The 15,722-nt window shown below is 32.2% G+C and overlaps 1 protein-coding gene across 4 annotated transcripts in view; it reads left to right on the top strand.

The window, feature by feature from the left end:
- ROBO1 (roundabout guidance receptor 1) overlaps nucleotides 1-15,722 on the top strand; it is a 976,778-nt gene that overhangs the window by 914,566 nt on the left and 46,490 nt on the right. For all 4 annotated transcript variants that reach the window (XM_043996229.1, XM_043996232.1, XM_043996230.1 and 1 more), the window contains 3 exons: nucleotides 3,912-3,938; nucleotides 5,375-5,417; nucleotides 11,102-11,256. In XM_043996229.1, the coding sequence (XP_043852164.1) occupies nucleotides 3,912-3,938; nucleotides 5,375-5,417; nucleotides 11,102-11,256 (225 nt within the window). The remainder of the gene's footprint in view (nucleotides 1-3,911; nucleotides 3,939-5,374; nucleotides 5,418-11,101; nucleotides 11,257-15,722) is intronic.

The raw sequence follows: 15,722 nt of genomic DNA, 5'->3' as shown, positions 1-15,722 counted from the left end.
AATATGTGCACCTGTGTATTGATATAATTGTTAGATATGTATGTAGATATCATCTTTATATAATTTGCTTGGAAGACAGTAGAAATAGATAATATGATTTAAGTTGACTTTTTAGTTTAGTACTTTTTTTGGGGGGGGGTAATTAGGGTTAAGTGACTTACCCAGGGTCACACAGCTAGTAAGTGTCAAGGGTCTGAAGCCGGATTTGAACTCAGGCCCTCCTGAATCCAGGTCCGGTGATCTATCCACTGTGCCACCTAGCTGCCCCAGTTTAGAACTTTTAAAGATACTTAATCCCATTTTCTGATCAGTAAATCTTAAATGGGGAAACATGTAGATGTTCATAATTCCTGAACCAGAGAATTCATCTTTGACTTCGCCCAGAAGTGGGAGAATTCTGCTTTTCCTATTACAGAAAAAATAAAAGCAGAATTTGAACTTTGCTTTTCAGTTTTGAAGAGGGTATCATTGTTCCTTGTGAAACAAGAGGGACAATTGTGCACTTCAATTATTTTAGGATCAATTGTTATTGTTTTTATAGATAAGGGAGTAATGACTGAGAAATATGCCCATTACTGGCAAAGAAGAAGGAAGGATTTAAAATCTTTTTTTTTTCTTAATTAAAGCTTCTCAGTTAAATATATACATATTGCTGATGGCAGAGTTTCTAGTGCACGACTTTACAGCATCAGCAGAATTTATGCTTGAATTAGTTTTATTGGAAAGGGTTTCTTGGCATCATCTGCAGTCTCATGGGATGAAATGAATAGTGCCAATGCTTTTCACAAGTACCTTTTCCACAAATACTCATGTACTTTGGATTCATTATTCGTATCCCTTCTTCCCCAGGAAATTTAAACACTGTTAAAAACAGTCATATTGACTCTCCTTAGCACTAAAACTTTCTCCTGATTTACCAAAACTTCTAAGAACACCTCTTTGTCTTAATTTTGGATTATACATATCATGGTTATTGCTAAATAAATATTTTATGATTCAGTTTCCATTACTGATTCTCAAAAGTTTAATCTGGGTTAAAGATATCTGCCCTTTTTATTTTATTTATTTGGGGAGTGAGAAGAATTTTTTAATCTTAGCTATGAAGTACATCTTTAAATATCTAAGCCAAATAATTTATATTTTAGTGACTCATGAGTTTGTTTCCTTAAATAAGCTAGTTATCATTCCACTGAAATTGTTCAGTGACCAGAACCAGTCAGTTAATTCAGCGCCAGAAATGGAATAAAGCCCTGAATCATTTTCACATGCATTGAATAGTCTTAGAATTAGTAGCATTAAATAAGTCTTTCAAACATACTGTTTATTTAAATACAGAGCATGTCACATCAATTGCCAGAGAAAGTGAGGGTTTGCAGTTGTTGCAAAGGACTATCTAGAGCTTCCAGTCTGTATACTGTTTGAAATAGTGTAAGACACATATATTACCATATTAAACCTTTTTGGATAAAAAAAATGCAAATGAGAAGGTTCCTCTATTTTTTGAATTAGTATTATGAAATTTGTGAAGTTTAGGTTTTTATTTTTTTAATCTAGTTTGGACAAGAAGATGTTTAAATGGCGTTAATAAATTTGCTTTGTTTCCTTGCATTTTCCAGTTAAGTGTCACTTCCATTAGGGTTCAGTAAATGTTTTCTTTAGTCATATATATATATATATATATATATTTAATATCTTTAATTCTCTTGGAATCTTAAGATATATAAGCACACTGAAATTAACTAATGAAATTCTCTTTTCCATTTACTAATGTGCTTTAAGCATGCTGGTTAATGCCTTTGTCTTCTTTCTGTAAAATCTACTGAACTAATATAATTGTCCTTTCATCCAGCAAGTGTTTTAGCAGAAATCATAGAACATAATTACAAATGTAATTTGATGAAAATTTGATTCTGCTTTCTGCACTTTTGCCTTTTCGGCACTTTTGAAATAATTCTAAATTTATTTGCATTTCTTCAATAAATTTCTTCAAAAATTATTTTTTATATTTTTAAAAGACAACAGATTTATCCACTGAAAAATCATGGTTAATAATTTCAAGACAAAGAGATGTGAAATGGTTTGAAAAAATGAATGTGAAAAATCTATTCATCTGTTAAGACATGCTATAATATAATAAACAGGATTAACAATTTTTTCAACAATTTTTATGCCTCTGACATGACAATGTTAAAATATTTTAATATCTACGCTTATCTACGCTTGCACATATACACTCATATTGGGCAGGAAGACAGTTTATTAATGGAAGCTTTTAGAATTGAGTTGTTCTTTGGTGTACTAGTTGTGAAGATTTCATTTAGTTTGACCTCTTTTCATTTTCTTTTCTATTCCTCACACTGGAGGTTAACTAAGAGAAGTAATGACAAGGACCTTTCATATTTTTCCTGTGTCCTTGTGATTGAAAATTAATGTTGAGGTACTCCGTTCCTGTTGGAATAGCTGTAGTTTCAAATCACCTTATTTATTTATGAAGACATGTTACTATGGCTTTGAATTTTTGAATGTAGCTAAATTACTGTGTAAAAAGACCATACTCAGGAGGAAAAACCCACAATAAAATTCTTGACTGCTAGGCCAGTGCATGAATTGTGTAAATAATATTGAGGGTTTTGGTTTTTTGTCCTCTATATGCTTAGATATAAACTAGCTTGTGTTTGTTTGAGTGGGCCCCCAATAAAACTGTTTGTATCCCAAAGGCCTTAATCCTAAAATAAATTTAAAAGAAATAGCAGAACTATATGAAATGGAAAATACACACTTGGCAGTTTTCGTATGTAAAATATGCAATCAGTATTCCATTTCCTATGTATCAAAATTTTTTCTAACTAAATCTTAATCTTAAGTCAGTGTTATACTCTTTTTCCTTTACCAGATCAGACTTTAAATTAATTTGAAGAGCTTGAAAAATAAGTCAGTCTCCTCCCTCTAGGAAATGACATGGAAATTGCTCTAGTGTCATGCAACATACAGTGGGAGTGTGAGATGATAGAAAGAATGAGGGAGGCAAGGGCTGCCACTTTTAAGGTCTGCAGTTCAATTTCAGGCATTATTGATTAGATTATGATTTATAACTCTACAGAGTTATTTATAACTCTAGAGAGAGTAAAGATTTTCAGAAGGATAGTATTCCATTGTTAGACTATCATGTGCAGGAGATTACACACACACACACACACACACACACACACACACACACACACACACACACACACACACAATTGAGATAGACAAACAGCCAGACTCAGAGTTTTTAAATATAAAGTGCAGAAAATGCAGTTTTAAGTCTTCTAAGCTTTGGTCCATTCAGGATTTTTCCATAATGACCAAATAAACAATTGGAAATGTTGTGTTTACGCTGCTTCTGTAATGAGATGTTAGACATTTCTTATTGAAATTACTCAAAATGAGCCAGTTCAATTTTATGGTTGTCTTTATTGCAATGATTGCTATTTTTGATCTTGAGTCCTTAATAGCCCCTTTTAATGATCATTTGCTGATGTATAGATAAGGTTCAAGCAAGACCTTGATGATACTTGTTCAAGAATCCATTATCCAGTGTTTTGAAATGATTAATAGTTTAGGATTCTTGTTTGTACAAAGACTATGTAGAAAATATGTTACTAAATGGAGGGTCATTCACAGGCTAACCCAGCTCTTTTCCCCTCCTGAGTGTATTCCAATGTCAGCTACTTCAAATTGGTACCTTTAGAGGCAGGCTTCTTTTTTAGCCACAAATTTGGTTTTATTCATCTATCAGTGTGACAGAACTACTGGCTTAGTTATTTACATTTGTTTTATGTTCAGCTGTCTGCTTGATTTATACTAATGTGATATGTTCCCCTTCTCTCTTCAGCTTAATAACTGGTTTATATTTTGTTTTGATTTTTCAGTCCCGTCTTTTACCTTCACACCAACAGGTATATATTTGCACTTACCCTCACCCTGTCCTTTGTTAGTTTTGCATGTATTGTACTATTATATTTCCCTTTTTCTACTATAACCAAGCAAGCTGCTATGAAGAAGAATGAAAAAGACTTAAAATCAAATACTTTATTTGATAGTGACAGACAGGCATGTGTTTGAACAGAAATATTAGGCATTGCTTTTCATCTGTTTAATAGATTTATTTATTCATGACTTCACATTTCATCTTACTATTTGTTTGCACTGTTTTTATTAGAGACACACAATGTTCCTACCCCAAGCATGATTTAACATGCTAATGATCCTTTTGATTATTTTCTGACTTCATTCTTTTCTTCAACTTGAACTTGGTAGATTTTTCAAACATAAATTTCTCTTCCTTATAATTCTCTGCTATAGAAAAAACCTTTTTAAAAAAGTAAATTGTAATGTACAGCATACTTGGAGAATAAAGCTTTCCATTTTCTTGGGTCAAGATCCTGATAATCGTGTCTATTCAGTTTATTTGGTAGAGGGCCCTCTTCTTTCACATTACCATTAGCAAAAGACTTACCTGTAATATTACCTCCTACGTTTTAATCCTATTATTGTAATCACTGGAAGCAGTTATCTCTCCCTTGCAGGCTCCTAGCTAGGAGTTCTTGTAAGGGTAAGAATTTGGCAGATTTAAAAACACATCCCTCATAAGAAAATGCACAGCTGTTGAATCTATCACGATTTGCAGTGAAGCTTATCTTTTTAACTCCTTGTCTAGCTGACTATGTATAACTCCTATAAATAAATATATAAAGTGAGCTTGAAAGCATTTAACTATTTTGCTCTTGCTTTCAGAAAGCTGGTTTGGTTTTTGGTTTGTTTTTTTTTTTAAAGAATGCTTTGGATGGTGTACATAGGTTTAATAGCAATTAACCTGAATTTTATAAATCACAGAGAACTAGTAGGGTCATCTATTTTTACAGAGCATATTTTTTTTCTTTTTGATGGTTATCTTTATTGTTACTATGGTACTTTTTCAATATATCACAGCCATTATTTTTTTATCATCTTTTTTTCACAGAATTTATTTTTCCAAGTAAATCATAGATTGAATAGTTAAAGTACAAAATTATGCATGAAAGGGAACTATAAATATGGGAAGGTTGGTGTGGAGATATATATTTGATATTTAGTATTTTGCAGAATAATGAATGAATGAATTCTGTTCTCAGTCTTGATGGCACATTAGGAAAATGGTTTGTTTCCTAAATTCATTATCATAACTTAAAAATAAATGAATTTCTCTGAAAATTTGTTGTGCCCTACTTGAGAATATTATCATTAGACTTCTGGATAGAAAAAAATATTCCCTTTTAGAATATATTTATAAATGCACATTGTTTTCAATACCTAATATGACTATTAATTAATTCCTTTTTTTGTAACATTCTAGTAACTTATCAGAGAGGAGGCGAAGCAGTGAGCAGTGGAGGCAGGTAATTACATTGTTTATTTTAGATTTTTAAGGAGCAGGAAATAAATCTCGTATTGAATTTAGGTTTATTAAGCATAAATAATGTGTTCTAAAGAAGGAACATATGGAATCAATATTTTCTTAATTTTGGTGCTACTTCACAAGTTTAGGTAAATGTTAGAATTTGATTCATATCTCTTAACAATAGGCCACATGGTTCCCTTGTGCAATCTAATTGAGTTCTTTCAATCCATTTGCTATTATGATTTGAACCAATGTGTTTTTAGGAAATGAACACCAGAGGGAGCACGTTAACAGGAGAAAGAAAAGAACTGCTGATTTAACAGATGAATAAAAGCATTAAAGTAATTAAGTTGTGGCATTTATTGAGATTAAGAAATAATAGCTTTTTCTTAGATACTACAAAATAAAAAATATTCATCGAGAAATCTACTTAACACAGCAGCAACTTGTAACTTTCTGTAATTCTGTTCTGGCTTTGTAGAACAGTTTAAACCATCACTTGTAATAAGTGACTTACTAAAGGAACAAATAAGGGTAATTTATAAGTGAAAAAGCCTTGTTCTTTCAACATCTAGATAGAGCTAAAATTGAATCTAAAACATATGTTTTTGGTGGACTAGTTATTGTTAAATGGGTGATGACATTATATTAGCATGGCAGGATAACAAATTGTTGTGAGGTTTGGCTCCATCAAAGTGATAAAAAGCCACCTGTGCATGACTTTCCAACATAAAATATGGTTTTAAGAAAACAAGAGACGTTTATCCCATGTCTAGTTTAGGATATGCAGACTAAACTAAACTATAAAAGCTTCCACAATAAGACCTATTCTCCAGTTGAACCATTTATAAAAAAGAATCCAGAAAATGGAGCTGCAATATAATTAAGAGTATTTGGCATTAAACACTGATCTCCAGGGTACTAATGCAGGTTTCTTTTCTCTGTTACACCTATATATATTTATGTTATCTCCGCAGGGTGGTGGTTCTTTTCAAGGATTACCTTTCTTTGTTTCCCAATTAATTTAATTCAGTAATTAAAACTGGACACATTTTTGTATCCTTTAGAACAGTCATTGGTTTTAAATATTCATAAAAACCTTCTGGTGCCCAGAACTTGCCCTTTACAAGGTCTAGGCCAATGGGTTAATGTGTGTATGTCTCTTTTTATCTATCTTGCCACTACTCTATCTGTGTATGCTCTGATTAAAAACCTCTGACCTGCTAACTATAATCAGCCCATTGGCAAGTATTTACTCAGATACCTAATATTTGCTCGGTGTGTGGGTATTTGCTTTTTTTGTTTTGTTTTGCTTTTGATGAACTGAAGAAGTATAAAACAGGTTCAAGATTTCAGATTTACAAGCTAATTTCTAACACAAGAAAATAGCTGAAGCAGGACAATTTCTGTTAGCATATACAGAATCTCTAATTCATGAATTATCTTTCTATTTATTTTTCTGTTTTATATATAACATTTGTATGTGTGTGGGTGTGTAAATGTTATATATCATATACATGTATGATATATATGATATATAACATTTATACACACAAACACATATATTATATACACATACATATGTGTGTATGTATGTGTGTGTGTATATATATATATATATATATATATATATATATATATATATATATATATATATATATATATATATATATATATATGTAAAACAGCTATCATATATTGGTAAAGAGTTTTTTAGTGTTTTAAATAGGTTCCTTCCCCCAAAGTAAGTTAAGATATACCAGATGTAAACTAAGAAATTTACTAATTCCAGGAGTCCCAAAATATGTGAAAAGATCTGAATTCATAGCCCTGGATTCTATTTCTTTTCTGTTTCAATTTCCTTCTCTGTAAAATGAAGAAGTTAATAAATATTTAAAAGTCCTCTTCAGATTTCTAAATTCTATACTTCTAAATGCTTTTAAAAATTTTTAAAAAGGGCATTGTTGGAAGGAAAAACATCTTTTCATTTCAGTAATGGAAGCTAGCTAATAGGTATGTTTGCTTTGGGGTGACAAGGGACATAAGTAATAATTACCCTTTAACACCTCTCCTCTTAAATGTTCTTAATTGGCCCTCCAGTGGAAAAAAAAATACTACTATAATATAAAGCACAAAAAAGGTATAAAGAGCTCAGGGAAGTGGGGAGGCAGAGTAAACAAAAGCCAATGTAGTTTCCTTAATCATCAAAGTATTGATCAACTAAGTAAAAAGAAATATTTTAGACATAGTTGTTAAACACCCATACTCCTTTCCTACTTTTACCTTGTAAATCACTACCAGACTGTAAAACCATGTAAGCTCAACAGTGAAAACAGTTGGCCCACAGAAGTGACCTTCCTAGTTCTTGGCTATATTTTCTTAACCTATATTTTCTTACTTTGGGTAGAATATAAGTTCCTTGAGGGTAGGGACAGTCAGATATGGTGTATATAGGTATGAATGTATGTATAAGTGTCTGTTTTTGTATAAAACATGTGCATGCTTTTACTCTTTTTTCCTTTTACTCTTCTTTATAAGCAGGTATGCCCCCCCCCAACATTATGGGACCAAAAAGAGAACTCTTTATCCAAAAATGCTAGCTCTTTAAAATACATGTAAAAGACCCCAAACTTGGCTGGGGGGGGGGGAAACAACACTATCCAGGTTCTATTAAAAGGATTGTCTTTTATTTAGGGCTTTCACTCAGTAGCCATTTTCAGTATATCAATGTCCTAATGACACGATGTGCTGCTACTACTGCTGAGTTTCTGACTCTAGCCACCACTAGTTTGTCAACCTTTATAGAAATTTGTCTGAGGTTGCAGTTTTTCAGGGATTGATTTGCGTTTAAAGTTTAAAATATGAAGTTTAAATGCATAGTTGTTCATTTAAATCTATCTGCTTTTATCACAGCCTTATAAAAGATTCTCTGAACTTAGTTTTCTAGTATCAAATGGAAGACTTTGCAAATCCTGAAACAAATGATTGGCTTTGAAATTGCTATCTGAACAGAAGGATACACACACACACACACACACACACACACACACACACACACACACATACACACACGTATGTATATAGATATGTCTCTATTCTTTGTTTTGGACATGTGATTCTATTACTGTAGATGATACAAATTAGGAACTTAACTGCAATTTATACTCCTAGAATTGCATGTATCACTGAAAGGCTTAGTGCTTTGCCCATTGCCAGATGGCTAGTATAAGTTAAAAAGAGCTGAACTTACACCTTTCTGTTTATACTGACACCCCTCTCTCCTCTACTCCTTTTTGCCTTTCTAAATAGGTTAAATCATGAATTTGGTCATAATTTTTGTTGTAAGTTAAGATATTCTGTATGTTTCTTTAACCATTTGAACTTGGAATTTTATAAAAAACAGAATATATAATTTACTCTTCTATAAAGACTTATTAATATTGTTATTAGATAATTTATTACTTTTTTATAGTTGATTCAGAATCTGCCTAATTTATATTTGACCTACACTTCTGACTTTTTTCCCTTCATTATAATTTCTATATTGATACTTTTCTTCTTTTAAGAAGAAGAAAAAAAAAGGAAAAGCATAATTGTTCATATACATAGTACTTACATTGTGCAAAAGCAAATCCATTCCCCCCCTAACATTTATAGATCTTAAGATGTAGCTTCTTGACTTGCTGTGTCCTACCCCTAAAACACAAAGGCATATTACCCCTGAGAGCCCTACAAATCATATTTTTGTACCAGCATGGAACTGCGGGTGTGTAACATCGACTATCATAGTAGATATTTTGATATGTTGGTTATTTTTGCTGAACTGGTGGGATTTTTTTCCCCTCTTTTTTATTAATTTTATAAGGTTGGAGTCTCAGGGTTGGGGAGAAAGGTGGATAAAGACATTGAGATTATATATAATGTAACAAAGGCATCAATATAATTTATTTTAAAAAGAAAAAATAAGACTGAGCTAGAAAAAGAATTAGAGATCATTTAATGATGTAAATGTAAATGTAGAATGTGAGGAGCTCCACAAGATAAATCTCAAATTCATCTATTAGAATGCACAGAAGTTTTAAGTATTTTATATCAGTGAGCACATACCCATAATTATGAAATTTCTGTTCTGTTGTATTAATTTTATTTTTAAAATTTGTGATACTATTTTTGTCAGAAGGTAAGACCTAATGGGATATGTAATAACAATAACAACAATAATAGAAACTAACACATAGTACTTTGAAATTTGTAAAACATTGGCTAAAAATGAGATAATTTCTATATTCAACTGCTTCATAGTGTGTCTTAACCTTCAATTCAAATCTTCAGTCTCACATTTAATTAGTATAAATTCTAACTGTTCTAGAGGTGTTATTAGGTCATCTCAACACCTAGCAAGCAGATTTGGTGATCAGGATGCCAAAAACAGAAGTGGTTCATTACACGTGGATATGTAAATAACTATTTTCGCAATTACTAGTTCTCAGAATATGAAGTAGGACTAATTTGATTGCTGTTTTCCTCATATTAACAGGATTATGAATTCAAAGACTTCACTTAAATTCCATTCTTACTTGCTTAAGCATTTTTGGGAAAATCTTTAGAGAATTTCAGCATTTTTACCCATTAAAAATACATGATATCCCCATCTATGCATCAAATTTTGCTAGAAAATTACCATATTTTCTATAACATCTTTCCTTTATTGACTAAACATAGAGTAGAATACATGGAAAGAAAGATGTCAAGTTCTTATTCACAGGTTAATTAAGGAACAGTTATTTTAGATTAAAGAAAATAAAAGCAAAGTGTTTTAAATCAAATTTATAGCATGTTTACTTTTTTATAGCTAGTCATAGATCATCAGCTCTTTTCACTGGATTATCAGATAGTGTATATGTTGAAAAAGAATGTTAAAAATGCCATTTTTAACCTCCACTTCATTCATTGGCACTGTTGGTCCAAAGCCACAATTATAAAAACAAAACATTAAAGCTAATATTTCTTATAGTAGACCTCTGTTTCTTACACCATACCCCACTTTAATTCAGGGGTTTTTCTATATTTATGAAGGGATTTATGATATCTTGCAAGATTGTCATCGAAATATTTTGGCAAACCTTCAGAAAAGTACACTGAACAAGAGGGTCAGAATACCATAGTTCTGGATTTCTGCAATACACTATTTTGAATGAAAACATGTACTTAACATGAAGAGCCCATAGTCTTGAATAAAATGACATATTCTTTAATAAAATTTAGGGAGAAATTACATTAATAATGTACTTATTCAGATATATCAAAAAATAGAGTACATGACCTGGGAATATGGTTTAGGCTATTAAAAACTGAATTGATACAATTGTGACAAATATTGTGGGTATGATTTAGAATTCTAATATTTTTCAGAAGTATGTTTTCCTGGAAATCTGGATACTTCAGGTTCTAATCATGGTTATTTCATTAACTAGCTTTGTGACTTAGCCTCACTTTCGCATAGATTTGTACTAGGTGAGCTCTCCAAATCTTAAGATTTGATAATTCTGTGATTCATAGAATATTTCTACCCATTTCATAAACTAGCATTTGTATAATCTGTAAGTTTAATATTGCTGTTCTATTTGCCAGGTATATAAAAACATTGTTGCTTATGCTTGTGACATTTGCATTTTTTTAAAGGCCAGGACTTCTCAATATAAATGAACCTGTCACTCAGCCATGGCTAGCAGATACTTGGCCCAATACTGGAAATAATCACAATGACTGCTCAATCAACTGTTGTACGGCAAGCAACGGAAACAGTGATAGCAACCTGACTACTTATAGCCGCCCAGGTTAGATACATGGTCTTCATTCTTAATTATTTTTTTATTGGACTAAGATACCCCTCCCATTCCTTGCACAAACATACACACACAGACACACACACAAACACAAACACACACACAGTCACACAGACAATATATCCTTAAGTTTTTACCTGCTAAAGTAAAATGCCTTTATATATTTTTAAAATTTCTTTTGTTCCTTTATTCATTATAGCAGAAGATGAAATCTATTAGGAAGAACTTGAAGAGTCCATATTGTTTTATTGTAAAAGACATTAGCTATGTGACATGTTTTAAATAAACTAAGTTGTGGTTTTGTGGCACACACATTTCCAAGATACTTGACCCATACTGGTTTAGTTCCAAAATGTTAATTTTCAACAAGGTATGATTTATGTAGGAAACTTGCCTTTGGTTTCTTTTCTTTTGGGGGGGGGGGTGAGGCAATTGTGGTTAAGTGACTTGCCCAGGGTCACACAGCTAGTAATTGTTAAGTGTCTGAGGTCGGATTTGAACTCAGGTCCTTCTGAATCCAGGGTCAGTGCTTTATCCACTGTGCCACCTAACTGCCCTGCCTTTGGTTTCAATAAATGAAAGAACAAGGATGGAATTTCCAGTCAAAGTACCAAAAGTATCATCTTTTTATCTCTGTCTTCATATAATATTTCCTATCATTTCCATTGTATTAGGAAATATCAAGATCTTACACCCTACATTTCATTTTTTTAACACATAGCACCACTCCAAACCTCCATTTTCTTCCACTTAAGAAGCTATTCTAGCACAATGCCTCTCATCCAAACTCAGATACTTTAATCCTTCAAGCATTTGTGATTTCATCTCTACAGGTATTGAATCCATTATCACAGATTTTGATCTCTTGATACTTTAAAGATGACCTTCATGAGTTGCTGTAGTTGAAAAAATTCCCCATCTCATGGTCAGCCCTCTAGTGATGAACCTCTCTTCCCTGTTCCTCATATATAAATATAAAATTTGTTTTTAGTTCCCTACTCATTCTTTCCATCTTGATGTAGGACCTGTCAGAATATATTTCAATGATATTCCTTTTGAGAACAAGGAGGCACCTTCATGCTACAATAATTCATTGCATTAGGAGTTTAGTGGAGGACCAGAATAAGATTATTAAGATAAAATAAATTTTAAATTGAACTTTCGTTCAGTAAGTTCTTATTAAGGACTTGCTTTTGTACTATCTAGGTGCTATATAAATATAAGAAGTATATATGACATAGTCATTGTTTTTTAAGAACTCACAATATGCTTAAGTAGGTAAGACTGAAGTGACAGTGATGTAACATATAATTGGTGTGTAAATTGTTGTGCTGTGTCTAATTGATAAATGTCATGGTTAAAGTAAAACTTGAATCAGCCCTGAAAAGATACATAGAATCTAGATTTTTGCTCAGTTTTAATCTCTAGATTTTTATTGAACTCCTACTCTACTTTTGTAGTGAAATATACAGTAAGAGAAAGTCTTTTCATCAACTCCTAAACATAATTACCAACCTAAGCAGATGAAAATATTTTCCCATCACCCTTCATGATTTAATAAAATATATAAAGTCCAAAGCATCTTTTAAGTCAACTTAAACAATATACATTCTTATACTACTACTATTTTTAAAATTCTTGTTAGGATAGAAGAGATTTCAATGGAGATTAGTTATGCCAAACCAATTTATTCAAGAATTGTGATATATAACAAGTATTTTTTGTTAATTATGATTCTAAATGGCCCCTCATAAAATCAAAATAAAAGCAAAAGCATTATTTTGAAAGAAACTAGAAAAGGACATTAAAATAGAAAAAATAGAAGCAATATTACTCTAGACCTTGTGCATTAAAGGAGGAAAGGAAAAAAAGAAAGGATTTATATGAAGTTGCATACTGAAAATAACAGCACATGTAAATTTAAAATATAAAGAAAAATATGCCACTCTGAAGATGTCAATGACTCTACAAAAGCATCTGCCAAATTCAGCCTTTTTTTCTTCTATACTGCATCTATCCTTAGGCCATTTTCATAAAGGTTTTATAGGAATGAGACAGTAAGCATATGAGTCGGTAATGATGTCTTAAGTTTTCTTCTGAAAAAAAATACCATTACTGACCTTTCCTATTCCTTTGATAGCTTTGAGATATCTTGCCTTTAATATTGTATTACCCCTATCACACAGATGGACAGAGAGGGCTGAATTTTTTTTTCTTCACAGAATCTAAGGAGACATCCTACATTGACAGAATCACAAATCCTTGAAATATTGAAGTATTGCCTTAGGACAGATTTCTTTTGTTTGTATTTGTCAAGCCCAACAACTTTTTTTGACATCTTAAGTATCATTGGTTCTTCTTTATGCAGTAAATCAGATCAAGAAGTAGTAGGATTAAAGTGGTTTTCTCCATCCTATTGACCAAAACAAATTGTTATTAATTTTCACTTCATATATTGTTTGTAGAGTACAAAAATGTACCATCTCAGTAGAACAAAATGTTGCCTTAATGGCTCTACTCAGACAACCTGCCTCACCCTATCTATGCTAAAATCATTCAACATTCTATGACAAATATGGTGACAAATGTTAACTTTATTCAATGATCTGCTGAGTATTAACAATCAGCAAAGAATGGTATTTGTTAATGTCATGTAGAAAGTCTTCTTTAAGTACAGATAATATAGCAATTCCCTTGTAAGACCAAGGTTCATCAAATTCTCCTATTTTCAGGTTTTATGCTGGTGACTATGTTGAAACTCAGAGCCTCTTCAGTGAGATGGATCCAAAGCCTAGGGAGGGAAGGGCATATGCATTTACATAGCACCTGTATGTGCCAGACACTGTGCTAAACACTTTGCAAATATCTCATTTGATCCTCACAACAATCCTGAAAGTGTCAGGAAGACTCTAATTCAAGTCTTCCTTACTCCAGAGCCAGCCCTCTGTCTACTGTCTTAGAATGGAGAAAACAAAATGGGATGACACATTTCCAAAATTGTAGCATGCAGTAGAATTAATAGTCCCACTGAGTTAGTCCATCATTATATATGTATGTATGTATGGGTACATACAAATGAACAATTGACAAGGTTAAGAATCAAATGAAAAAAAAAGTTTAAACTGGATTACATTTGGGTAATTATGTGGCATTTTCAGTTATCTGAAATTGCTGGCAACTTCAAAAGTCCATCTTTTTAACATCTCTACTGCCTCGGTGATGCCATATGTTTTTTTCTCAGAAGAATTAGAAAAGGACATTGGTGCATTCTGTGTATGAGTAATGCTGCACCATGTATCAACAATGACTTGCATAAAAGTTATCATAAGACATTATCAAGGACATATATAACAGGAAGAGGGGGAAATCTTGTCATATAACAAGAATGAGAGACAACAGATGGGCTGAGGGGCTACATTGGCATCCTCAGAATATTAAAAACACCAAAGGAAGACCTCCAGCCTTTTGGATGGATCCTCTATAGAAGATTTAGAGAATCTTGGACAAGAATGGTCAAGACTCACAGAGGGTGAAAAGTAATTTATAGAGTGTATTTTTCACTGTTGGAGAGAACACCTACACCACCAGTGAGATCATGGATGCATCAAATACTGAAAATGTATTCAAAACAAAATTAAATTACCAAATATCATGCAGCATTTATTAATATCTCTAAAGCAGTAAACATCTGGACACAGTGATGAGAAATAGATACTGTTGACAGAGAGCCAGCAAAATCAAGAACCATCTCTTCTGTTTTGTAATTGAATGTATACAAAGTAAAGTGAAAAGTGTATTCAATTTTTTCTTCATATAGTTTTTATTCTTCCATCTCCAGTTATTCACAAAATGACTTGTAATGTAAAATTAAATATTGTGATATAAGTGACTTGTTAAATTTGGTACTATATATTCAAGGTAAAGATGGATAAAGCAAGATGAATTGTTTTCATTTTGTAACGATTGGAATAACGCCACCTGCTGGAGAGAGAAAGGCCTAGATTTCTATCTATTAAAGGGAGAGCGCATTTCTAGCTCCACTCTCCACCAGTCTCAGGAAAGAGCCTCAGAGCGAGCGCCAGTCTCTTCCTTCCTCCTGCCACTAGCCCGCGTCACTTCCTGACGCCAAAGAAAAGACTCCTGGGTCTTGCCCTCAAAGATCTTCGCTTCATGGCAGAACTCTTCTACAGTAAGTCTCCAGCAGGTGGCGTTATTCCAATCATTACAATTTTATTTTTCAGTTATGTAATTATCTTTGTTTTTAACACAGAAATTTCTTTTGGATATTTGTATGATTTCACATTTCAAAACTGAAGTTTAAATCATTCCAAATTTGTACATCAAAGTTTAGAGTTGGTTAATTATTAGTGATGTTCAATGTAGTATATTTTTATTAAGCATATGCTAGTTGTAAGATGGTTTAAGTTTCTGGGAATAAAATTATGAAATAAGAAACA

The sequence above is a fragment of the Dromiciops gliroides genome, chromosome 3 (assembly GCF_019393635.1).
Source record: "Dromiciops gliroides isolate mDroGli1 chromosome 3, mDroGli1.pri, whole genome shotgun sequence".
Lineage (NCBI taxonomy): Eukaryota > Metazoa > Chordata > Mammalia > Microbiotheria > Microbiotheriidae > Dromiciops > Dromiciops gliroides.
Note: the sequence above shows the minus strand (reverse complement) of the source record. Positions and strands in the feature narration are given on the sequence as shown.